The sequence below is a fragment of the Hyla sarda genome, chromosome 2 (assembly GCF_029499605.1).
Source record: "Hyla sarda isolate aHylSar1 chromosome 2, aHylSar1.hap1, whole genome shotgun sequence".
Lineage (NCBI taxonomy): Eukaryota > Metazoa > Chordata > Amphibia > Anura > Hylidae > Hyla > Hyla sarda.
Window position 1 is genome coordinate 319,339,590 of NC_079190.1, and position 26,553 is coordinate 319,366,142.

At 43.6% G+C, this 26,553-nt stretch overlaps 1 protein-coding gene across 6 annotated transcripts in view; it reads left to right on the forward strand.

Annotated features, from left to right (window-relative positions):
* Window positions 1-24,385, forward strand: part of TAF8 (TATA-box binding protein associated factor 8) — a 35,647-nt gene extending 11,262 nt beyond the window's left edge. For 4 of the 6 annotated variants that reach the window (XM_056557801.1, XM_056557800.1, XM_056557802.1 and 1 more), the window contains exons 7-8: window positions 4,674-4,816; window positions 23,194-24,380. In XM_056557801.1, the coding sequence (XP_056413776.1) occupies window positions 4,674-4,816; window positions 23,194-23,325 (275 nt within the window). In that variant the 3' untranslated portion in view covers window positions 23,326-24,380. Of the gene's footprint in view, window positions 1-4,673; window positions 4,817-23,193 lie in introns of all 6 variants that reach the window. The other 2 variants (XM_056557799.1, XM_056557796.1) reach the window with 2 other exon arrangements.
* Window positions 24,386-26,553: the final 2,168 nt, after the last annotated feature.

Sequence of the window (26,553 nt, forward strand, 5' to 3'; positions counted from 1 at the left end):
GTGCCGCACAGTAACAGACACAACAAAACGCCTTGGATGTAATTTTATCATGCTTATACCTATTTGATTTATGTGACAATTGTATCAACTGTTTTGTATGTACTTGACTCACACGGTGATATAGGGAGGTATTGTCAACCAGATATCTACCACAGCGTTATCAGTCCTCTGCACCTACCTCCCTCCCATCTTAAGATATAGGGTGAGATAGGTGGATGCGGGCTGGCTCTCTGTAGGAAGGCCTTAAAGGGGTAGTCCAGTGGTGAAAAACGTATCCCCTATCCTAAGGATAGGGGATAAGTTTGAGATCGCCGGGGGTCCGACCGCTGGGGCCCCCTGCGATCTCTCTGTACGGGGCCCGGCTCTCCGCCCAGATAGCGGGTGTCGACCCCCGCTCGAAGCGGCGGCCGACACGCCCCCTCAATACATCTCAATGGCAGAGCCGGAGATTGCCGAAGGCAGCGCTTCGGCTCTGCCATAGAGTTGTATTGAGGGGCATGTCGGCCGCCGCCTCGTGCGGAGGTCGACACGCCCCCTTCCCGCGGGCTGTCGGGGCCACGTACAGGAGATCGCAGGGGGCCCCAGCGGTCGGACCCCCGCGATCTGCAACTTATCCCCTACCCTTAGGATAGAGGATAAGTTGCTCACCACTGGACTACTCCTTTAATAGGTAGGGGGTCTGTTGACCAGCAGGGTCAGTCTCTATAGGTAAGCAGAGGTGGGCCTAGACACATGGCCAACTGCTATTATCCTTAATTCTACTTGGGTAAGTATTGTCTGTTCATTTTATTGCACTACCAATAAAAAGTAATGTTTTATGATATATGTGTACTTCCTATTATACTATAAACTAGTAACACAGATCCTACATTTACCAGATACTCGCCCATACTACTCTGTAATATTCAGCAGCTAATAAGTACCGGAAGGATTAAGATTTTTTAATAGAAGTAATTTACAAATCTGTTTAACTTTCTGTCACCAGTTCATTAAAAAAAAAAAGTAACCTTAAGGACCAGACCAATTTTGTTTTTGCATTTTCTTTTTTTCCTCCTCGCCTTCTAAAAATCATAACTCTCTTATATTTCCATCCACAGACCCATATGGGGGCTTGTTTTTTGTGTCACCAATTGTACTTTGTAATTACATCACTTATTTTACCATAAAATGTATGGCGCAACCAAACAAATATTAATGTGGAAAATTGAAAAGAAAACCGCAATTTAGCAAATTTTTGGAATGTTTTGTTTTCACGCTGTACACTTTCCGGTAAAAATTACATGTTTTCTTTATTCTGTGGGACAATATAATTAAAATTATACCCATGTTATATGCTTTTCTAGAATTGTACCGCTTAAAAAAAATCTCAAACCATTTTAACAAAATTAGTATTTTTGAGATTGCCCTATTTTGACCACCTATAACTTTCAAATTTTTCCGTATATGAGGCGGTGTGAGGACTCATTTTTTGTGCTATGATCTGTAGTTTTTTTTTATCAGTACCACTTTTGCCCAGGTTTTACTTTTTATAAATTTTTGATATATTTTTTTGGGAATAAAATGTGACAATATGACAGCAATTTTGGACTTTTTTTTTTAGTTTTCTACGTTTACGCCGTTCACCGTACGGGATCATAAACAATATATTTTAATAGTTAAGACTTTTCCGCACGTGGAAATACCAAATATGCCCCGGGAGACAACCGGAGCAAGGTGAGGGGACCTCCAGCTGCCATGCTGGATGATTGGATCGCTGCGGCAGCGATGCGGGCAATCCAATCATCCATTTAACCCTGATACTGCATCATATCGCATCGGTCCCGGCGCTCATCAACGGCCGGGACCCGTGGCTAATACCACACATCGCCGACCGCGGCGATGTGCGGTATTAACCCTTTAGAAGCGGCAGTCAAAGCTGACCGCCGCTTCTAAAGTGAAACTGAAAGTGACCCGGCTACTCAGTCGGGCTGTTCGGGACCGCCGCGGTGAAATCGCGGCGTCCCGAACAGCTGACCGGACACCGGGATTGCCCTTACCTGCCTCCTCGGTGTCCGATCGACGAATGACTGCTCCGTGCCTGAGATCCAGCCGATAATGCTGATCACAGGCGTGTTAATACACGCCAGTGATCAGCATAGGAGATCAGTGTGTGCAGTGTTATAGGTCCCTATGGGACCTATAACACTGCAAAAAAAAATTTAAAAAAAAGTGCTAATAAAGGTCATTTAACCCCTTCCCTAATAAAAGTTTGAATCACCCCCCTTTTCCCATAAAAAAAAATAAAACAGTGTAAAAAAATAAATAAATAAACATGTGGTATCGCCGAGTGCGTAAATGTCCGAACTATAAAAATATATCATTAATTAAACCGCACGGTCAATGGCGTACGCGCAAAAAAATTCCAAAGTCCAAAAAACCGTATTTTGGTCAAAAAGTCCGATCAAAACAAAAATCATACCGATAAAAACTTCAGATCACGGCGCAAAAAATTAGTCCTCATACCGCCCTGTACGTGGAAAAATAAAAAAGTTATAGGGGTCAGAAGAGGACATTTTTAAACGTATAAATTTTCCTGCATGTAGTTATGATTTTTTCCAGAAGTGCGACAAAATCAAACCTATATAAATAGGGTATCATTTTAACCGAATGGACCTACAGAATAATGATAAGGTGTCATTTTTACCGAAATATGCACTGCGTAGAAACGGAAGCCCCCCAAATTTACAAAATGGCGTTTTTTTCGATTTTGTCGCACAATGATTTTTTTTTCCGTTTCGCCATGCACTTTTGGGTAAAATGACTAATGTCACTGCAAAGTAGAATTGGCAACGCAAAAAATAAGCCTTAATATGGATTTTTAGGTGGAAAATTGAAAGGGTTATGATTTTTAAAAGGTAAGGAGGAAAAAACGAAAGTGCAAAAACGGAAAAACCCTGAGTCCTTAAGGGGTTAAAGTACCGCACTGCTGCAGATGCCGTGATCTGTATTGATCACGGCATCTGAGGGGTTAATGGCGGACATCCGCGCGATCACTGGCGTTACTGGCGGGTACTGCCGCGCATGGAACGGTGCTCGCGGTCATGGCAGAACATAAATGTACATCATGGTGCGTTAAGTACCACGGCACCATGACGTACATTTACGTCCGTTGTCGTTAAGCGGTTAATGACTGAGCCCAATTTTTCTGTCTCTTTAAGTGGTAATAACTTTTAACATGCTTTTACTGGCGATTCGATTCTGTGATAGTTTTTTTGTGACATATTGTACTTTATATCAGTGGTGAGTCTTTGTTAATACATGTAGCATTTTTTATGAAAAAACCCAAAATATCTAAAAAAAAAAAAAATTGGAAAGTTTTCTGTCTTTTTAAAATAATTTTTTAATTGTGTTTCATGTGCAGTAAAAATGAAGTATTCTTTATTCTGTGGGTGATACCCAATTTATATAGCTTTTTTTTTTTTCACAACAAAATCCTTTTTATTATCCCCTTTTTTGTGTTGCCATGTTCTGACTTTTCTATTTTTGGGCACTACCATTGTGCTTATTTTTTGCAAGATGAGCTGTACTTTTTTATTTATTTTTATGGTACCATTTTTGCGATACATGCTAGCTTTTGATCTTTTTTTATTCCACATTTTGAACCAAAATTTGTGGTTCTTGTGTTTTCTTTATTTCTTTATTTCTTAATTTTTTTCCTTTTAATGTGTTAACCATGCAGAATTAGTAACATTATCGTTTTATTATTTAAGTCATTACAAAAGGGGCAATGCCTATGCCTTATGTGTAGCTATGGGTGTTTTCTTTTTTTTATTTGGGGGGGGGGGGGTATAATACAGGGCTTTATTGGGAACGGGGCAGTCTGGATTACCTGACACTTAGCCTGTGCGAAGCAGCCTTTGGCCTAACATCACAGGCTGCCGTACTAGGCAGACAGGAGGCCATCAGCTGGCCCCCTGTTTCCACAACTACCAAGAGGACCCCGTAATTGCATGGCGGGGTCACAGCTGGGGAACAGGGGATGCTCCCTCCCTCTGTCAATCCCATAGATGTTGTGATCAGGACTTATCACGACATGTTAATACTGCCGAGACTAGCGCAATCACAGTCTAAGCAACTACAGCGGGACGCTGACTGTGATTAACAGCTGGATCCCGCCGCCAATCTGCAGCGCATCGGGTGGTGCAGGAGATTGCTTGGACATATGCATATGTCCAGTTTCGTGAACATGTCAGCAACTGGGACGTATGCATGCATCCTGGGGCTGGAAGAGGTTAATATCAAATGTTTTACTTTTTCATAAATCTGATCGACATGCTATTAAAGGGTATATGATCAGGCCCTCCCTAAGCTATAGAAATGCTACACTAACTCATGTTTTATGAGTGACCACGTGTTCTCTTTAATTCATCTTCTAGTGCAATCATCTGTGTGTCTCTAAGGCACTAGATGGATCCCAAGTCACAGAAACAACCAAAGGCACTTTGCTGTTTTTCTGTCCTCCTGTCCTCTTAAGATTACTGTGTTTCAGCAGTTGACCCTCCACTGATCTAATGTTTATCACCTATTCAGTAGATAACTGATTAAAAGCAATTATTTAGAATACCTTTTCTACATAATCTCTAAGTCCTTTGTCTTGATTCTTGTGTTATGTTTGCTTCTTGCCATATCCTTAGTGATTGCTGCTCGTCCTCTCTCCATTCCATACCTGAATGCTCTCCTCCCATCGGAGCTGGAACTACAACAGGTTGAAGAAACTGACTCCTCTGAGCAGGATGATCAGACTGATAATGAGAACCTCTCTATGCACCTTCAGGTGGTAAGCACAGTTTTAAGTGACTTTGTTTGCATCAGTGTTTTTGTGACCTACATAACTCAAAATGTTTTTCTTCCTTTCTTATAGCAATTTTTTTTTTTTTGTACCTATATTGTATTTTAGACAGCAGTAATTTGAATTCTAATTTTGTACTGTTTAGTCATATCTTTAAAGGGAAAATGACAGCCTATTTACCCACACTAAACCTAGTGCTGGGCGGTATACCGGTTCATACGGAATACCGAAATTTTCTTCCTGCACCATATAAATTTTTCCCATACCGAAATACCGGTTGGGCCCTTCCCCCTCCCTCGAATGAATGATCTATCAGCCACAACGGCTGTCCCCAGCAGGCACTGTTCTGCTTCTCCCCCCCTCCCCCAATGAATTATCAGCCCAGCGCTGCGCTGTCCCCCACATCAGGGAACTAATCATATGTCACTCGCAAGCGCTGCTTCTCTTCTCCTCTCCCCCCCAAATAATTATTAGCCGCTGCGCTGTACTGTAATATCCTGTATCCTGTGCCCGGGCGCAAAAATAAACAAAATAAACTATAACTCACCTTCTAACATTTCCCGTTACCGGCCTCACAGTCCCTCCGCTGCGGTCCTGGGGATGGGAAAGTCACAGAGCCATCAGCCTATCACTGGCCGCAGCGATGTCCCACCTCGGCCGGTGATAGGCTGTGCGCACTGTCCTTATATGACAGTGGGCTCAGCCTATCACCGCCCGAGGCGGAACATCACTGCGGCCAGTGATAGGCTGATGGCTCTGTGAGGTTCCCATCCCCGGGATCGCAGCGAAGGGACTGTGAGGCCTATAAAGGGGAATGTCGGAAGGTGAGTTAAAGTTTATTTTGTTTATTTTTGCAGCCCGGGCACAATATTCAGGATAGTACAGTACAGCGCAGTGGCTGATAAATATTTGTGTGTGGGGGGAGAGAAGCAGCGTTCGCGAGTGACATATGATTTGTTCCCCGATGTGGGGGACAGCGCAGCGATGGGCTGATAAATCGGGGGGGTTTGTATGGGGAAGAGAAGCAGCGCCCATGGGTCACATGATGCGGCGGGGGGATGAATACCGTAGAATACCGTAGTTAATTACCGTAGAACCGCCATGACGTGATACACATTTTTGGTCATACCGCCCAGCTCTAACTAAACACAATACACTGAATTTATAATGCAAATTAACAGGAGTAAAATGATGTGTCACTTGGATTGGTCCAGTAGGTTCAAAGTTGTGCCCCCCCCCCCCCCCCCCCGTTGCTCTATTGCTGTCTCCTCAATATGTCGTGTAATGCCTGCCCCAGATGAAAATTTAATTTCCTTCAATCTCACGTCCTAGTGCTATTTTAGCAGACCGCTGGCATTGCTTTTTTGGGTGTAGAGAGGGAGCACTAACGTGACCACAGGCTCTCGCATTACTTGGACATGCAAGTAAAGAAAATTGCATTGCAAGGACATAGCGGGAGATTTATCAAAACCTGTTCAGAGGAAAAGTTGCTGAGTTGCCCATAGCAACCAATCAGATCGCTTCTTTCATTTTGCAGAGGCCTTGTTAAAAATGAAAGAAGTAATCTAATTGGTTGCTGTGGGCAACTCAGCAACTTTTTCTCTGGACAGGTTTTGATAAATCTCCCCCATAATACTGTGTGTCTCATATTTCAGTGTTCAAGTCATAAGGGCTAGAGCTCACATTATGAGGTTAGTGTCACCCACATTGTTGTTGTGTTATTTTTTTTATTTTTTTTTACCCCTTAAAGACGTAGGACGTAAATTGGCTATCAGCAGCCAGGGACTTGCCGGTCATAGCAGACATGAGCGGATTGTTCGTGGTGCTGCCGCGGGCATCCGATCATCCATAATGGCAGACAAAGTAAAAAATCCCCTCCCCCCAATAAAAATATAAAAAAAAATTTTTTACCCCTAAAAAGTGTAAAATAAATAAATAAATTTACAAACATATTTGGTATGGCCATGTGCGTAAATGTCGAAACTATCAAAATATAATGTTGTTAATCCTGTATGGTGAACGGCGTAAACATTAAAAAAAAAAATCCAAAATTGCTGCTTTTTTGTCACATCATATTCCCCCAAAAAATTATAAAAAATGTATCATAAGTTTTATATGCACAAATGTGGTATCAATAAAAAGTACAGATCATGGCACAAATAATTAGCCCTCATATGGCCGCTTATATGGAAAAATTTAAAAGTTATAGGTTGTCAAAATAGATGGATTTTAAACATACTAATTTGGTTAAAAATATATTTTTTTTAAAGCTGCACAATAATAGAAAAGTAAATATTCATGAGTATTACCGTATTTATCGGCGTATAACACGCACTTTTTAGGCTAAAATTTTTAGCCTAAAGTCTGTGTGCGTGTTATACGCCGATACACCCCCAGGAAAGGCAGGGGGATAGAGGCCGTCGCTGCCCGCTTCTCTCCCCCTGCCTTTCCTGGGGTCTAGAGCCCTGCTGCCGGCCCTTCTCACCCCCTGGTTATCGGCGCTGCTGCCCGTTCTGTCCCCTGACTATCGGTGCCGGCGCCGATAGCCAAGGGGAGAGAAGCGGAGCCGACAGCCAGGGGGAGAGAAGGGGCAGCGGCACCCATTGCCGGCGCCACTGCCCCGTTGCCTCCCCCCATCCCCGGTGGCATAATTACCTGAGTCGGGTCCGCGCTGCTGCAGGCCTCCGTCGTGCGTCCCCGGCGTCGTTGCTATGCGATGAACGGCGCGGCGCATTACGTCAGTGCGCCGCGCCGTGCATAGCAACGACGCTGGGGACGCACGACGGAGGCCTGCAGCAGCGCGGACCCGACTCAGGTAATTATGCCACCGGGGATGGGGGGAGGCAGCGGCGCCGGCAATGGGTGCCGCTGCCCCTTCTCTCCCCCTGGCTATCGGCGCCGGCACCGATAGTCAGGGGGACAGAACGGGCAGCGGCGCCGATAACCAGGGGGTGAAAAGGGCTGACAGCAGCGCTCTAGACCCCAGGAAAGGCAGGGGGAGAGAAGCGGGCAGCGACGGCCTCTCTCCCCCTGCCTTTCCTGGGGGTATATCGGGGTATACACGCGCACACACGCACCCTCATTTTACCATTTTATCCTTAGTAAAATGAGGGTGCGTGTTATAGGCCGGTGCGTGGTATACCCCGATAAATACGGTATTTTAATCGTAAATTTTACAGCATGAAAACAAAACCTTCCAAAATTGGCAAAATTGCTGTTTTCTTTTTAAATTAACGCACACAGATAGTATTTTGTTTTTTATTAAGCCATACATTTTATGGTAAAATAAGTAATGTCATTAACAATTACAACTGGTCACGCAAAAAACAAGCCCTCCTACTCATGTGTGGATAAAAATATAAGAGTTATGATTTTTAGAAGGTGAGGAGGAAAAAACGAAAATGCTAAAATAAGTCCTTAAGGCCCTTAAAAGGGTACTTCGGTGGAAAACAAATGTTTTTAAATCAACTAGTTCCAGAAAGTTATGCAGATTTTTAAATTACTTCTATTTAAAAATCTTAACCGTTCCAGTACTTATCTGCTGCTGTATGCTCCAGAGGAAGTTGTGAAGTTTTTTCCAGTCTGACTACAGTGCTCTCTGCTGACACCTCTGTCCATGTCAGGAACTGCCCAGAGCTGGTGAGGTTTGCTATGGGGATTTGTTTCCACTCTGGGAAGTTTGACACGAACTGAGGTGTCATCAGAGAGCACTGTGGTCAGATTGGAAAGAACTTCACAACTTTCTCTGTTGTATACATAAGCTAATAAGTACTGAAAGGGTTGAGATTTTTTTTTATTTATATTTTGAGTTTTATGTAGATAACAAAACAACAAATAAACTGGTAATATTATAGAGTGCAAGTAATTTACAAATCTGTTAAACTTTCTGGCACCAGTTGATTTAAAAACATTTGTTTTCTTCCGAAGTACCCCTTTAAGTACACCGAGCATACATGTATGCCCTAGTCCTGCTTCTTTTACATGAAGCGCACTCAGGAACTGAGCAGGCTTCATACCCTGTGAGTGCTATGTCCGGCCTTAACCTTTTAGACGCCAAAGTTTACTGTGGCATCTAAAACAGGAAAAATCAGACTTACGTAGTTCAGAGTAGCTGACCGGGGCACTGTGGGGTCTTAGCTGAGAGGACTGTGGAAGGATCCTTACCTGCCTCCTGGCCATCCATTTGGCGCTTTAATGCTCTAGAAAGCCATGGCAGCCTGGAGCAATAGAGCGTTGATAACACTAGCACAGCAATGTTCAGTGTATGCAATCTAAAGATTGCATGTAATAGTCCCCTGTGGGGACTTAAAAAAAAAAAGGGTAAAAAATAAAAAACTAAATGTAAGTAAGCCTCTTCCCTAATAAGTGTATGTGGCATCACCTCATGCATAAATGTCCAAATATAACGTTAATTAAACCACACGGTCAATTGTGTAAATGTGAAAAAAATACCAAAGTCCAATTCATGTACCAGAAAAAATTTATAAAAATTCTCTTCAAAACTAAAATGGTACAGATAAAAACTACAGATCCCCGTATTCTCAAGAATAAGAGCTACAGGGGTCAGAAGAGAACAATTTTAAGCATACTTATTTTGTCCCAAAAAATATGTAAAAGTAGTAAAATAAAACAAAACCTATATGAATTGAATATAATTGTAATCGTATGGACGATTAACGTGTGATATTTACAGAAAAGTGAACTGCGTAGAAACAGAAGTCCCGAAAATGTGCAAAATGGCAGGTTTATTTTTAATTTTTCCCTAAAAATAATAATGTTTTTGATTGATGTCAAAACAAAGTACAATTGGTGGCGCCGAAGGAACCCTTTATGTAGGTCTGTAGGAGGAAATTTAAGTGTTATGGCTTTAAGAAGTCAAAGAGGGAAAAAAAACTATAGTGCAAAAAAAAAAAATATATATATATATATATATATTCTGTCCTTTCGGGCTTAAATGTTGTAATTTCTGTTTAAATATTCAGTTTCAGAACTGAATTCTTGCTGGATCAAGTTCCAACTGACTAAACTGCATTTTATCATGTAGCAGCATTAAAATAAATAAATACGTTGCGTGTGTTAGGTGGTGTTTTTTCTACTAAGGGTGCATTCACACCACATTTTGGCAATATGGTAGTAGGATCCTGCAGGAGAATTTAAAACTGGCCACTGCCGTATCCCTGTGACTCCTGACAGCTCATTTTGGACCTTATCAGTTTTGTTGCCTGACTAAACACGGTTTTCAGTCCGTCAACTAAACCGCATACGGTCCAAAAATGAGAGTCATTTGCTGACTCTGTCAAGCTCATTAATGTGAATGGCGTAAGGTTTGGGTCCAGCAGAGATACAGGAGCAACCTTTTTTAAGTTCTCCTGACGATCTGGCTGCCATATTGCTAAAACGTGGTGTGAATGCTCTCTGAAAGGGGTAATAAGGAGATGAGCAATTACACATCTTATCGCTTTCACCTGGATCACAGATGGTTTTTGTTATCTTCACTTCTTGTGATTATGTGAAGAAATGTTTTCCTAGACACAGGCATACGTGTATGTATGCACATCTTGAACAGAAGTTTTAGAAGATGTGCAACTTATTATCTGCTTGAGGTAAACTTTTACACACAATCATTAATTTGTATACTATTTAACAAATGCTTTCATGCAAAATTGCATGAAGCTGACCATAGCGTAAATTGCTGGGTGACACTCACAAATTTTTTTTTCTTTTAAAAATGTATTTGTTTGGGGGAATATAATTATATTTTTAATTCAGGATTTGTTTGTATAAGTAAAAAATACGCTCCTTCAGATTTCCTAATAAATATTCCCTAGTACAGTAACCAATCTGGATATACAGTCATGGCCGTAAATGTTGACACCCCTGAAATACAGCGAGATAAGGTAAACTCCCCTTTACAGGTCACCTGTCTAACCCGGGAAGAAGTACAGTGCTGCCTACAAAAAAATATCAATATAGACAAATCGCCAGGTCCAGATGGCATACACCCCCGTGTTCTAAAGAAATTAAGTAATGTAATAGACAGATTTTTGATAGTCATGGACTCTATAGTAACAGGGACTGTCCCCCAGGACTGGCGCATGGCAAATGTGGTGCCAATATTTAAAAAGGGGACAAAAGGTGACCCCGGAAATTGTAGGCCTGTTAGTTTAACCTCTGTTGTATGTAAATTGTTTGAGGGTTTTCTAAGAGATGCTATTTTGGAGTATATTGATAAAAATAAATGTATGACACCATATCAGCATGGCTTTATGAGGGATCAGTCCTGTCAAACTAACCTGATCAGCTTTTATGAGGAGGTGAGCTCCAGACAGGACCAAGGGGATGTCGCATACCTGCATTTTTCCAAAGCATTTGATACGGTGCCACATAAACGGTTGGTGCATAAAATGAGAAGGATTGGGCTGGGGGAGAATGTGTGTGTGTAAGTGGGTAAGTAACTGATAGGAAACAGAGGGTGGTTATTAATGGTACTTATTCTGATTGGGTGACTGTTACTAGTGGGGTACCACAGGGGTCAGTCTTGGGTCCTGTTCTATTTAATATATTTATTAATGGCCTTGTAGAGGGGTTGAATAGTAAAGTAGCAATCTTTGCAGATGTTACTAAAGTCTGTAAAGCGGTAAACACAATAGAGGACAGGGCACTGTTACAAATGGATCTGGATAGGTTGGAGGCTTGGGCTGGGATGTGGCAGATGAGGTTCAACACTGATAAATGTAAGGTAGTGCACATGGGGAAGAAAAATTTGGGCTGGGATTATGTATTAAATGGGAGCACACTTGGGACGACTGACATGAAAAAGGACTTGGGAGTTTTAGTTAGCAGTAAATTTAGATGTAGAGACCAGTGTCGGGCAGCTGCTGCCAAGGCAAATAAAATCTTGGGGTGCATCAATAGGGGCATAGATGCGCACGACAAGGAAATAATGCTACCGCTGTACAAATCACTAGTCAGACCACACATAGAATACTGTGTACAGTACTGGGCACCAGTTTACAAGAAAGATATAGTGGAGCTGGAGAGGGTTCAAAGACGGGCAACCAGGGTAATACGGGGAATGGGAGGACTACAGTACCCAGAAAGATTATCAGAATTAGGGTTATTTAGTTTAGAAAAAAGAAGGCTTAGGGGAGACCTAATAACTATGGATAAATATATCAGGGGACAGTACAGAGATCTTTCCCATGATCTATTTATACCCAGGACTGTATCTATAACAAGGGGGCATCCTCTACATCAAGAGGAAAGAAGGTTTCTACACCAGCACAGACAGGGGTTCTTTACTGTAAGAGCAGTGAGACTGTGGAATTCTCTGCCTGAGGAGGTGGTCATGGTGAACTCTGTAAAAGAGTTCAAAAGGGGTCTTTTTTTTTTTCTGACATATTTCTGTCATATTTGGAGTCGGGAAGGAATTTTTACCTCTAGTATGAGGGTTTTTTGCCTTCCTCTGGATTAAAGGGGTTATCCGCCATAAAGTGATTTTAGTACGTACCTGGCAGACAGTATTGGACATGCTTAGGAAGGATCTAAGCTTGTCTTGGGCTAAATGGCTATGCTGTGAGATTACCATAACACTGTGGCTAGCTTTTTGTGAACTTGTATTTCCTGTTTTCAGTTTTCTTGTTTGCCTACATATCCCATGATTCCATTTTCCTCCTTCCCACACATCAGCTACCCCACCCATTGAAACATTAATGAGCTGAAGACCTGTGGTCTTCAATCAGGATGCCTACAGCTGTTGCATTAGTTGCAGATTGATCCCTCCACCCATTGAAGCAGACAGGCTCCCTGTCATCAGCTGACTAGTGAGTCAGGTCTCGACCGCAAAGCTGGGAAAAATCCGAGACAGCAGTCATTTTGTATTCTGTTAAAAATAAATAGTGGGGTGAAAATCACATAAGAATTGTGAGAAAACCGTCACACACAGGTAAAGACACTATATTATAAACTACTATAACTTTACAGCCCCTTTAGCATAGTCAAATAAAAGAAATTTAAATCAACTGGTGGCAGAAAGTTAAACATATTTGTAAATTACTTCTATTAAAAAATCTTAATCCTTCCTGTACTTATTAGCTGCTGAATACTACAGAGGAAATTATTTTCTTTTTGGAATATTCTCTGATGACATCATGAGCACAGTTCTCTCTGCTGACGTTATTATAATAATAATAATAACGCTTTATTTATTGTTGTCCTTAGTGGGATTTGAACCCAAGTCCCCAGCACTGCAAGGCAGCACCACTGAGCCACCATGCTGCCCTTAGCATACATCTGCTATGCATGGTTGCTAAAATGGACAGAGATGTCAGCAGAAAACACTGTGCTCGTGATGTCATCAGTGTTCCAAAAAGAAAGGCATTTCCTCTGTAGCATTCAGCAGCTAATAAGTACTGGAAGGATTAAGATTTTTTAATAGAAGTAATTTACAAATATGTTTAACTTTCTGTCACCAGTTGATTTAAAAGAAAAAAGGTTTTCACCGGAGTACCCCTTTAACTCAGTAGGGACTCATTAGGGATATCGTTTGAACTTGATGGACTCTGGTCTTTTTTCAACCTTATGAACGATGTTACTATGTTACTATGACATTTTTTAAGAAAATGAAGTATTTCTCACAGAAAAGGATTGCAGTAAAACTTGTTTTGCTATATACATGTTGTATCAATTGGAACTAAACCAAAAAAGGAGGAAAAAAAAAGAAAATTGGACATAATGTGACACCAAACTCCAAAAATGGACTGGACAAAATTATTGGCACCCTTTTCAAAATTGTTGAAAAAGATTGTTTCAAACATGTGATGCTCCTTTAAACTCACCTGGGGCAAGTAACAGGTGTGGGCAATATAAAAATCACACCTGAAAGCAGATTGAAAGGAGAGACGTTCACTTAGTCTTTGCATTTTGTGTCTGTGTGTGCCAAACTAAGCATGGACAACAGGAAGAGTAGAAGAGAACTGTCTGAGGACATGAGAATCAAAATTGTGGAAAAATATCAACAATCAACAATACCTGCTGCTGTGCGGCCCCATTCCACTGTCCCGATCGCATCATGGTGTCCTATGGAGGAGCATGTGACCCACGCGTCACTCCTCCTCCTCCCCTGCGGTCAAAGTAATGCTACGGAGGAAGCAGATATGTATGTCACATGCTCCTCCATAGGACGCCATGATAAGATCTGGAGAACGGGACAGCGGAGCAGCAACACCCAAGGACAGCCGCAGGTGAGCACTGTCTACAAGAGATGGGGGGGGGGGGGGCTGCTGTCTATAAGGGGGGGCCTGCTGTCTATAAGGGGGACCCTTCTCCCTACAAGGGGGGCCCAGCTGTCTACAAGGGGGACAAGAGGGAGCACTGTCTACAAGGGGGGGGGGGCTGCTGTCTGCAAGGGTGGGTACCTGTCTACAAGAAGGGGGCCCACTGTCTACAAGGGGGGCCTGCTGTCTGTAAGGAGGTCAAGAGGGAGCACTGTCTACAAGGGGGGCCTGTTGTCTACAAGGGGGACACGGGGGGGGTGCTGTCTACAAGGGGGGGCTGTTGTCTACAGGGGTGGGGCTGCAGTCTACTGGGGGGCTGCTACTAATGTCTGCAACTATCAATACTACCTACAAGGGGATACTACCTACTATTATAGGCAATCTTTCAGCAGAGTCACCTGCACTAACTTTAATTTATAGGTAGTGGAGGTGAGCCGGTTTCTACCAATGGAGAAGAGAGAAATATTTGCTCATACTACAGCAGTCGCCTCCATTGGACACAACAAGAACCCACATATCAGCACATTAAGCAGCGCCAGAAACCGGGTCATCCTGGGGTCAGATTCCCTTTAAAGGGGCTCCGTCCCCTCAATGCAAGCCTATGGAGGGGGCGTGACGTCACAGGGGGCGGTGGTGTGACGTCACTATGCTCCGTCCCTGTGATCGCTAGTAATCAGACCCGGAGCGAGCACACTCCGGGGGCTGATGCTAACCGGGTGTGGCGTGGGAGATCATGGGGGTCCCCAGCGGCGGGACTCCCGCGGTCAGGCATCTTATCCCCTCTCCTTTGGATAGGGGATAAGATGTCTTAGCGCCGGAGTACCCCTTTAAAATAAAAGTACTCTCCTTGGGCATGGACGAAAGAGAAAAATTGATGAAAGGTGTCAATGCAGGATAGTCCGGATGGTGGATAAGCAGCCCCAAACAAGTTCCAAAGATATTCAAGCTGTCCTGCAGTCATAGGGAGCATAAGTGTCAGCGCGAACTATCCGTCCATATTGAAATAAAATAAAACACTATGGCAGGAGACTCAGGAGGACCCCACTGCTGACACAGAGACCTAAAAAAGCAAGACTACATTTTGCCAAAATAAACCTGAGTAAGCCAAAATCCTTCTTGGAAAAAGTCTTGTGGACAGATGAGACCAAAATAGAGCTTTTTGGTAAAGCACATCATTCTACTGTTTACCAAAAACTGAATGAGGCCTACAAAAGAAAGAACACAGTACCTACAGTGAAATATGGTGGAGGTTCAATGATGTTTTGGGTTGTTTTGCTGCCTCTGGCACTGGGTGCCTAGAATGTGTGCAAGGCATGAAATCTGAGGATTACCAACGGATTTTGGGTCGCGCTGTACAGCCCAGTGTCAGAAAGCTGGGTTTGCGTCCAAGATCTTTGGTCTTCCAGCAGGACAATAACCCCAAACATACATCAAAAAGCACCTAGAAATGGATGATGACAAAGCGCTGGAGAGTTCTGAAGTGGCAAGTAATGAGTCCAGATCTAAATCCCATTGAACACCTGTGGAGAGATCTTAAAATTGCTGTTGGGAAAAGGCGCCCTTCCAATAAGAGAGACCTGGAGCAGTTTGCAAAGGAAGAGTGGTCCAACATTCCATCTGAGCGGTGTAAGAAGCTTATTGATGGTTATAGAAAGCGACTGATTTTAGTTATTTTTTTCAAAGGGTGTGCAACCAAATATTAAGGGTGTCAATAATATTTTTTTTCAACTGTAAATATTTATTAAAGTTTTTCAATACAGAAATAAAGAAACTCATGTGTTCATAAAAAAAAACAAGGGTCAGAAAATTGACAAAAGAGATAACCATGAATAAAACAAAATAAGCAAGTAACTCCATAAATACCTCGCAAATAATACTCCGTTATCAATCGCCACCCAAAAGTTTAGAAAAGTAAATTGGGTAAGACCCTAAAAGGCCCTTGAGCAGGCTCAACAAAATTAAAAGAAAAACAGAACATCACAAAGACAAGATGAACAGGGACAGAAACAGAACTCAAAAAGATGAAGGGAGAAGTGGAGGAGATAGCGAGGAATCGTGAGGAGGAGAAAAAAAAGGGGGGGGGGGAGGCAGCACCAGGAGAGCATAAAAGAACTAAGGGGGTTTCCTGTCAGAGAACCGATCCCAAGGCTCCCAAATGGAAAGGAAAAGAGGCAAGGAATTAAGGGAGGCGGTAAGGGATTCAAGAGAATGTATCTCCCGGATCCTTGCCACAAGATCGATCTCAGAGGGGAGGAGAGATTGCTTCCAGCATTTGGCAAGAAGAGTCTTAGCCGCCAAGACAATGTGCATGAACAACTTAAAAGGTTGTTTGGGCAAGGCCCTACCAGAGAGGTGCAACAAATATACTAGTAGGTCTAAGGGGATCAAGACCCCCAGTACTTCAGTAACCAACCGCTTCACCATATCCCAACAGGCAACAATCAGAGGGCAGGACCAGAATATATGGAAAACCGTGCCTAACCCCACACCACAACGCCAACACTGAGGGGGAATATTCAGGTTTAATTTATTAAGCAATTCAGGAGTATGGTACCAGCCCATAAGCATCTTAAATTGCGTTTCTTTTTAGGCCGTGCATATGGAGGCCTTAGAGGCCCATTCCCAAATAATCCGCAAAGAGGCAGATTTTAAACTCCCTATCATGGAGAGCAATTCCAGAGATGTCCATATCCCCCCGAATCATGGCAGCCAGAGGTTCAATACATAAAGAAAAAATCAGAGGAGACAATGGACACCCCTGCCTAATACCATTGGACAGAGAGAAAGGTGAAGAGGAGGCATGAGGAAGCTTGAGGGAGGCCATAGGGGAAGAGTAGAGACCCTGCAGTGCAGTAAGGAAATTACCTGTAATCCCAAATTTCCTAAGGGTAGCAAAAAGAAAGGGCCAATTCAGCCTATCAAAGGCCTTTTCAGTATCAAAACCAAGGACAATAGCCTGCTCAGACTGCCGATAAACCAGATCTATCAGATCAATCACCCACCTCGTGTTGTCGCCTCCCTGGCGGCAAGGTGTGAAGCCCACCTCGTCCTTATGGATGAGGGAGGGGAGGAAACAACCGAGACTGGTTGCTAAAATCTTAGAAAACTTATTCAAATCGGTATTGAGCAGGGCTATTGGCCCATAGCTGGAGCAATCATGCTGGTCCTTACCTGGCTTGGGAATAAGGGTAAGCAAAGAGTGCAAAGAAGACTGCGGAATCCCTTAGCCCCCCCCCCCTTCCCCCAGGAAAGAGTTAAAAAAAGGAACAAGGAGAAGGAGAGCAGAAAAGGTCTTGCAATATGAATAGGTGAAGCTGTCTGGACCAGGCGAGCGCCCTGTAGGCAAAGACTTAAGGACCTCAGTAACCTCTTTAAGCAAAAGTGGCCCGGTCAGACGCAAGTGGCACTCCGAAAGAAAAGTGTCCAACAATGCGACATGTTCCCCTAGTTCAGAAGGTAGTTGGGAAGGAAGAGAGTAAAGCTTAGAGTAGTAGTCCCTAAAGAGATGAGAAATAACGTCAGGGTGATAGTGAAGAGTGCCTGAGGGATCTTTCAAAGCCGAGGGCATCTGGGCCGCAGCACAGTCAAGTAGGCGTCTGGCCAACATTCAGTTGGCCTTATTTCCCTTCCCGTAGAACCGCTGTTTAGCATAAAGAAGCTGTCACTCCACTTTACGAAGCACAAGCTCTCCCAGTTGGGCACGTGCCACAACCAGACGCCTCAGCACCGGAAGGGAAGGAGCCGAAATCAAAGCAGTTTCAAGGCTACAAATTTGTGCGTGCAATTCCCGGGAACGAGCCAAGGCATCATGTTTTAGAGGGGAGCCCAGAGCAATACAATGCCCCTGAACTACTGATTTGTGGGCTTCCCAGAGAACAGCCTGAGAGGAAACGAACCTTGATTAAGAGTAAAATACTCGGTAAGACATGCCTGGATCGATTCCCGGGAGGACAGGGATTTAAAGAGTCGTTAAGCCGCCAGTGGCAGCACCTGGGAGAGGAGGAGAAAAAGACAGAAGAAGCGAACTATGATCAGACAAGGAGATAGGGTTGAGCGAAGCAGAGGAGAGCATAGTCTATACGGGTGTGTAGTTTATGTGAGTGGGAGTAAAATGAGAAAGATTAGTCAGTGGGGTGATTAATCCACCACAGGTCAGGAGGAGGAGCGTATCAAGCGACTAAACGAAGCGAGACGCAGTTGGGTAGGGGGGGAGGACTACTAAGTGGGGAAAAAATAAGATTATAATTGCGGCCAAAAAGCCAAGCTTATGGGAGATACTTATGTAACCAAGCAAGTAAAAAGGGGATCTGGGAGGAATTAGGCACATAGATGTTGCAGAGAAGCAGGGGTTTACCACCAATTGAGCCCTCCACTATCACGCATAGTCAGTGGGGGGTCAGTATAGGAAAAAGAAACCTGGAGGGGGCAGGACCGGGAGATCAGGCTTGCTACACCAGCCACCTTCCTACCCGAAGTGGCAAAGAAAGCAAGCGGGTAAACATGTTGTAGGTATTGGAATGAACCAGAGCAATCAAAGTGTGTTTCCTGAAGGAAAACTATATCTGCCCTCTGCGTGACCAACTCCTATTGCACGAGGAGCCTTTTAAGGGGGGGGGCAGTTGAGGCTCTTTACGTTCAAGAAAACACACTTATCCATGGTCGGGGAAAAGGGGAGAAGAAGCAGAAATAGAAAATGCACTCACCCATGTACAAGGGAAAAACCTCCACAGCCAGTAGTGCTAGCAAGGAAAAGGAGTCGAGGGAAGACACAGCCACCTCAGGAAGCCTAGAGGAAGAAAGAGGGGGGTGGGTTGGGGGGAACACAAAAGCAAGGGGGAGACAAGACATACAGAACAAGACAAGAGAGGAAAAACATAGACATGACAAGAAGAACCAGAAAACAACAATTCAAGAAATAAACCATTGACCACAGGGTCAAAGAAGAGGTACGAAACATCAGCATAAACGAGGTACAGAAGCACCTCCAAAATATCTTTTCTGTTTGGTAAGGCCTCAGTGGGGAGATGAGAGACCAACGTCCAGTAGAAACGGAACCAGCTCAGAGAAGCTCCACCCATGAGTCCGTGCCAAAGGAAGCAAATGACTGCCAATAAGGACATAGGATAAATTAGCATCAACTTCACAATAAGTGAAAAACAAGCAAGAAAACAGTTACAGATAATGTATTCGGGGGGAAAATCAAGAAATAGCTGAGTCCCATAGGCAGAAGAGGATCACCGGCAGACATCCAGACTCCATCTCGAGGGGGGGGGGGGGCATGTCGGCCAGGAGGTCTGATTTTTGTTCCCTCCAGACCGCAGATTGCGGACCCAGTCCATCACATGAGGTGCAGGAATGTCCAGGGTAGTGCAGAGGTATGGGATATCAGAGTATGAGCGCAGAACGTACATCTTTTATGTAGGGCAAAAGGGAAGCTCCAGCAGTAGGGTACATGATTGTTCCAGAGGGTGATCCAAGAGGGGTCGTGAAATAGCTGGATATGAGCACCATCAAAATTCCGCAGGGAGCAGGCCTTAGCCATGATAACTTCCTTGAGTTGAAAGTCATTCACACAACAAATGACATCTCTAGGAGGGCCATTGGAGGGTTCAGATCGGAGGACTTGGTGCGCTCTGTCCAGCTTGATCATATGGGACAGAGGTTCGCCCAGGATAAGGTTAAAAATAGCTTATAGGGTAGCACACAGATCTTCCTCCCGGGTGGCTTCGGGGAGACCCCGCACTCGAATATTGTTACGGTATCCACTATTATCCAGGTTCTCCATATGATTATGCAAATCGAACTGTGAGGCAACATTTGATTGAAGCTGACCGATATACGCCCTGGTAGAATCATGCACCTCCTCCAGGCTCTCAACTCTATCTGAAACATGCTGCAAGTCCTGGCGAAGAGAGGAAATTTCAGCACGGAAAGTATCCTTAAGGACGGACCCATTTTTTACCTTAATAGGCTCTTTTTTTTTTTTATTATTAATTTTTTTGACATGTCCCTCTTTAAATGGTAAAAACTTTAGAAAGTTTTTTTTTCTGAGCGGAGCGATTCTGATATTGTTTTTCTGTGACATAGTGTACTTTATATAAGTGGTGCATTTTTGTTGACTCATGCAGCATTTTTTTTTTACAGTGTTCGCCGTACTGGATAATTTACATTATAGTTTTATAGTACATGTCATTACGGACTGGCAATACCTATTATGTATATGATTTGTGTTTTTGATCTTTTTTTGTGATAATACAGGGCTTTTATTGGGAAAGGGGCATTTTACACTTCATACGTTTAAGAACTTTTTATAACATTTTTTACACTTTTTACAGCTTATACTATGCTGCAATACATTTGTACTGCAGCACAGTATGACCTGATCAGTTGCACACAGTATAGCCTGTGCGATCCATCCCCTGGCTGGATCTCACAGGCTTCTGCAGCAGGCAGACAGGAGGTCATGAGCTGACCTACTGCTCCCATAGCACCCAATGGCGACCCGCGATTGTATCGTGCTCCCTCTGTCAGCACCATAGATGCGTGATCAGGATTGATCACGGCATCTATGTGGTTAATGCTGCTGGGACCAGTACGATCGCGGCCCCGGCAGCTGCTGCGGGACTCTGGCTGTGATTGACAGCCGGGTCCCGCCCCCGATCTCCTGTGCTGCCCGCGGCAGGATCTCATACGTCCCAGTGCGCGAATGTGTCGGATGCTGGGACATATGCATACGTCCCATAGCGGGAAGGGGTTAACCTCTGAGATTAAAGAGCGGAAGTCCTCCTTAGTAGGAATTAGGGATGCAGGTGTCAGAGCCAGTGCAGAGCACCAGAGCAGGGGCGTCAGGGGCACAGAACAATGAGCCCCTCAGGGGCACAGAGCTGGGTTCCCCAGCAGTCGGTCTGACAGTGGACATGCTCCTAGGAGGCTTGGGAGCAGACTGGGGAGTGTGAGGATTGCACAGGCAGGAAGAGCAAGGTGTCCGCAATGAAAGAGGCCCAATCCAGTGCAGCAAGTAGGGGGCACAAAGGTGAGACATGGGGAGCCTGGCCAGCAGTGTTTACAGGCAGTCCTGGAGTGGGGGGGGGGGGGGGACAGAGAGGGTGAGCCCCTCACTATGGCTGCCCAGGAGGTCAGCTGGGTATCTGGGAACCCTCTATGGAGAGGCCCAGTGATGGAGGAGGCAGGGTCCATCCCTGCAAGGTTGCAGGCAACAAAGTCCGGGGTCTGTGTGGCCAGGAGGACCCCACACCGGATCTGAGGTTGAGGAGGTGTCAGTGCCATCTCCAGAGTCCCTCCTGTGACCGCCGGGCCTGTAGGCTGTTCTAGTGGTTGCAGCACCGGCTTGCAGGTCGCTGGGAGCCACCGGCACACAGGAGTCGAGATGGCAGGCGGCTCCCTGTGATGCCGGAGATTGCGCACGCATCACTGCAGGGAAGAGCTCCCGGCCGGAAGACAGAGTCCCCGAATGGGAGCGCAACAATGGCGGGCAGGCCGTCAGCGGCGGGAGCTGACCTAGGCCGGAGGTACCTCCTAGATGCCGCCAGGTACCAGAGGAGGATGTCGGGCAGCGGAGGGTCTCTTAGAAGGCTACGGGAAGTCTTCCCCATAAGGCAGCAAGCAGTCAGGGCTTAATGTAGCAGGTAGAGGGCCTCGTGGTGCAGGAGCTCAGGCACTAAGCTGCCATCTTCCACAACACCTCGCCATGCCCCATAGGGGTGCCAATAATTTTGTCCAGCCAATCTTTAGAGTTTGGTTTGACAGTATGTCCAATTTGCTTTTTTTCCTCCCTTTTTTGGTTTAGTTCCAATACACACAAAGGGAATAAACATGTGTATAGCAAAACATGTGTATAGCAAAACATGTGTTACTGCAATCCTTTTCTGTAAAAAAAACGTAATTTTCTTGAAAAATTTCAGGGGTGCCAACATTTACGACCATAACTGTATACACTCGTCTATACAATGGTTGCTCAACATACAATATTAATTGGTTTCTGGAGGACCATGGTACGTTGAAACTAGAGATGAGCGAACTTACAGTAAATTCGATTCGTCACAAACTTCTCGGCTCGGTAGTTGATGACTTATCCTGCATAAATTAGTTCAGCTTTCAGGTGCTCCGGTGGGCTGGAAAAGGTGGATACAGTCCTATGAAAGAGTCTCCTAGGACTGTATCCACCTTTTCCAGCCCACGGGAGAACCTGAAAGCTGAACTAATTTATGCAGGATAAGTCATCAACTGCCGAGCTGAGAAGTTCGTGACGAATTGAATTTACTGTAAGTTCGCTCATTTCTAGTTGAAACCATTGTATATCCATTTGGAAACTGATGATTGTTTTTTTTTATGCTTTCTGTTAACTTACCAAGGATACCATTCTAAGCCTGGTCCAGAATGGCTACAATGTTACTACTGCTGTGCACCCTAAAGGTAGAGTGGGACCTCTAGTATGTGAGGGAAGAGGAAGGCAGCACTCATTTACTGTCTGCATCAAGAAGCTGCAGGCTTATTGAACATCGCTAAGGGGGTGGTGCACCTTTGGGGAAGCTGAGGAGCCAGGCACCGAAAAGACACGTGTGTGACAGAGACTCACTGTGTCTGTGGTGGGTACAGTAGTACTACATCGTGTGCGGCAAGATGGGGAACAGCCCGGAGGCAGCTAGAGCAGTCAGTGCTGCCAGATAGCTGTTTTACTCAGTGTCTTTGCAGGGTGCAGTACTGTACTGCAGCATTCATGGTCTGTACAGAGGAACGGGCATGTTAAGCAGCCCAGCTGCAGCAGTTAGTGCTGCTCGATAGCTATTTCCCCTGATGGTCCCAACATACCAAAGCATCCTAAATTGATGCTGTGTTTAACTTACGATGGCCTCTGAGAACCAATTGTAAGTTTAAAAATATTGTATATCGAGGCCATCGTTAGTTGAGGATTCACTGTATAAGGGCCAGTGATACATTGGAGAGTTTTAGGTAAGTAGCTAGGAGTTTATAGGGACAGGAAGTTAACTTTTTTGCTTTTTCGTTCGTAGTTTGTGATATTGCTTATGATTCACATTATTAATATTTCTATGTTTTTCTTTTACCTGTCAGGATGATTCAGGAGCTGAAAAAGAAAATTCATCAGTTCTGCAGCAGAATTCAGTAAAGGGTGGTGAGGAGACACTGATAGATAATCCTTACTTGCGACCTGTGAAAAAGCCTAAATTAAGACGTAAAAAGTGACAGCATTACAAATGAAAAAGCAAGATTTTCTGTGGACAAAGACTGTTTCATTGAAAAATGTCTAATAGAGTGTGCCGTTGCTGCTCTTACTACCTCTACCATTTGCCGTTAGGGAATCTTATTAATTTGGATGTTTGAGGGATGGCTGTACTGTATTGTTAAAAATTGGTAATTTCTTTTTCCTGTAAAATATAGGATACTGTCAAAAGAAGAAATGTTTAATTGGAGTTGAGCAGTGATGTTTTCTTTGTATTTTTATATAAATATATGTGCCAAGTTTTGGGCACATCATCCATTGTATTGTATTTCATAATAAAAAAAAAAAGTAAAAACACATACTTATGTGCAAAATATTATGATGATCAAAAATAATTTCTCTCAAAAGACTGGAGGGAATGGAGTCCTGTTGTAATCCAAACACCTGCCCCCTGCTAGATCACTTATTAGTATGTGACTTTTCTCATTTTTAAAGCAAGAGGCTGAGAGTGATCAGTGGTGATAATGCCTTAAACACAGGTTGTAAGTTTGATAGTGCCAAGGTTAAATTATGTTAACTTCTCTCATTTGACAGGAATGGGACTCTGGGTCCATGGCCTTGATTGACATACAGTATTTCACATTCATGAATCCACCCCTCACATTTCTGTTAATCCCTTAAGGACCCGGGGTTTTTCCATATTTGCATTTTCCTCCTTACCTTTAAAAAATCATAACTCTTTCAATTTTTCACCTAAAAATCCATATGATGGCTTATTTTTTGCGCCACCAATTCTACTTTATAATTACATCAATCATTTTACTCAAAAATCTACGGCGAAACGGGAAAAAAAATCATTGTGAAACAAAATTTGAAAAACAAAAAAGGCCATTATGTAACTTTTGGGGGCTTCCGTTTCTACACAGTACATTTTTAGGTAAAAGTGACACATTCTCTTTATTCTGTAGGTCCACTTTTGGAATTTGGAATTTTTTTTGCGCATACGCCATTGACCGTGCGGTTTAATTAACAATATATTTTTATAATTTGGACATTTCCGCACGCGGCGATACCACATATGTTTATTTTTATTGACAGTTTTTTTTTTTATGGGAAAAGGGGGGTGATTCAAACTTTTATTAGGGGAGGGGTTAAATGATCTTTTTTTTTGCAGTTTTTTTTTAGCTCCCATAGGGACCTATAACACTGCACACACTGATCTTTTATATTGATTAGTGGTTTCTCATAAGAAACCAGTGATCGATGATTCTGCCGCTTGACTGCTCATGCCTGGATCTCAGGCACTGAGCAGTCATTCGGCAATCGGACAGCGAGGAGGCAGGTAGGGATCCTCCAGCTGTCATGTAAGCTGTTCGGGATGCCGCGATTTCGCCGCGGCGATCCCGAACAGCTCCCTGAGCTAACTGGCATGGTTTCACTTTTATTTTAGACGCAGCGTTCAACTTTAAATGCCACATCTAAAGGGTTAATAGTGCGGCACCGCGATCACTGCCGCGTCCTATTAGCCACGGGTCCCGGCCGTGGCCCCGCATTATAGATCGGGAGCGGACTCAGCACGTACAGGTACGCCCTGGGTCCTTAACAGGTTAATATTTTATTGTAACAACACTGAAGAAATACAAAGAAGAAAGAACACCGTATAACGCACACCCAATCTCATAAATATATATCAATCTAAATTAACACCTTAAGGACCAATACTAGTAAACCTGTACACCCCCGAAAGACCAGGCCTATCACGATAATTCTGACATTGTTTTTTGGTCAGAAGTTGTCCTTCATGTACTTTTTTACAATGCAATAAATCATGAAATTTAAAATAAAATAATGATTTTTTTTGCTATATTAACACTAATAGGTTGCATATATTTATACTTTCTGACCAAATAATTTATGAAACTTTTAATTTCAGATGCCTACTTTATTTTGAAATCATTTCTTTTGTTTTAATTAACATTTTAAATGAATTAGAAGCCTAACAATTTAACTTATACATTTTTTAAATTTGAAAAGTACATCTTTTTTTTTCATGTGCTATGCAAGGTTTTCAGAAATTTGAAGGTGGTAGAACATAGGAACCCCCCCCCCCCAATGACCCCATTTCAAAAACTAGACCCCCGCTAGGGGGTACAGTGAGTATTTTTACACCATCGTTTTTTGGCAAGAATTATTACAGTCAGTGTTAAAAACTCGAAATTTGCTTTATTTTTCACAAATGCATAATTTGTGGGACATATTTTTTGTACATTGCTACTGATATTGAAAGAAATGCACCCTACATTTTATTGAGTTGCTTGGCCCATGTTTGGAAATACCCCTGCTAAGACCATATGTGGTTCCTTGGCCGCGTGGTAGGACCCAGAAGGAGAGGAGCGGCATTTGGCTTTTAGGGCATCATTTTAGGCCGAATGGATTATAGGGTGCACTTCATGCCTGCAAAGGGTTTAAGGTGCCAGAACCATACAGAACCCCCACAAGTGACCCCATTTTGTAAACTACACCCCCTAAAGTATTCACCCAGACCAAAAGTGAGTACTTTGAGTTCTTTTTGTGTGGCTGGAATGGTTACAAAGTCAGTGGAAACATTTTATTTAAATTTTTTCACAAATGCATAATTTGTGGGAAATATATTTTGTACATTTCATCTGAAAAGTAGAAAATGCGCCCCATATTTTATTACGCTGTTTGTCCCGTGTTCGGTAATACCCCCACTTAGGCTATATTTGGTTGCATGGCCACATGGTGGGACTCAAAAGGAGAGGAGCACCATTTGGCTTTCAGGAGATATCATTATAAAAATTATAGGCCGCACTTCATCTTGCAAAGCATTCTAGCTGTCAGAACAATACTGCACCCCCAGAAGTGACCCCATTTCCGACACTACGCCCCCTAAAGTATTTACCTAGGGCAAAAGTGAGTACGTTGTGCCCTTATTGTGTAGATAGAATTATTTCAAAGTCAGTGGGAAAAAAAATAGCAATTAGCTTTTTTTCACAAATTCTTTATTTGTGGGACATCATTTTGGTAAGTCGCTTTTGAAATAGAGGAAATGTGCCCCATATTTTATCACACTGTTCCTCCCGGGCTGCGCAGTACCTCTACTTAGGCCATATCTGGTTTCCTGACCACCTGGTAGGACCAAGAAGGAGAGGAGCTCCCTTTGGCTTTCAGGACATCATTGTATGAATTATAGACCCCACCCCATGCCTGCAAGGGATTGGAGCTGTCAG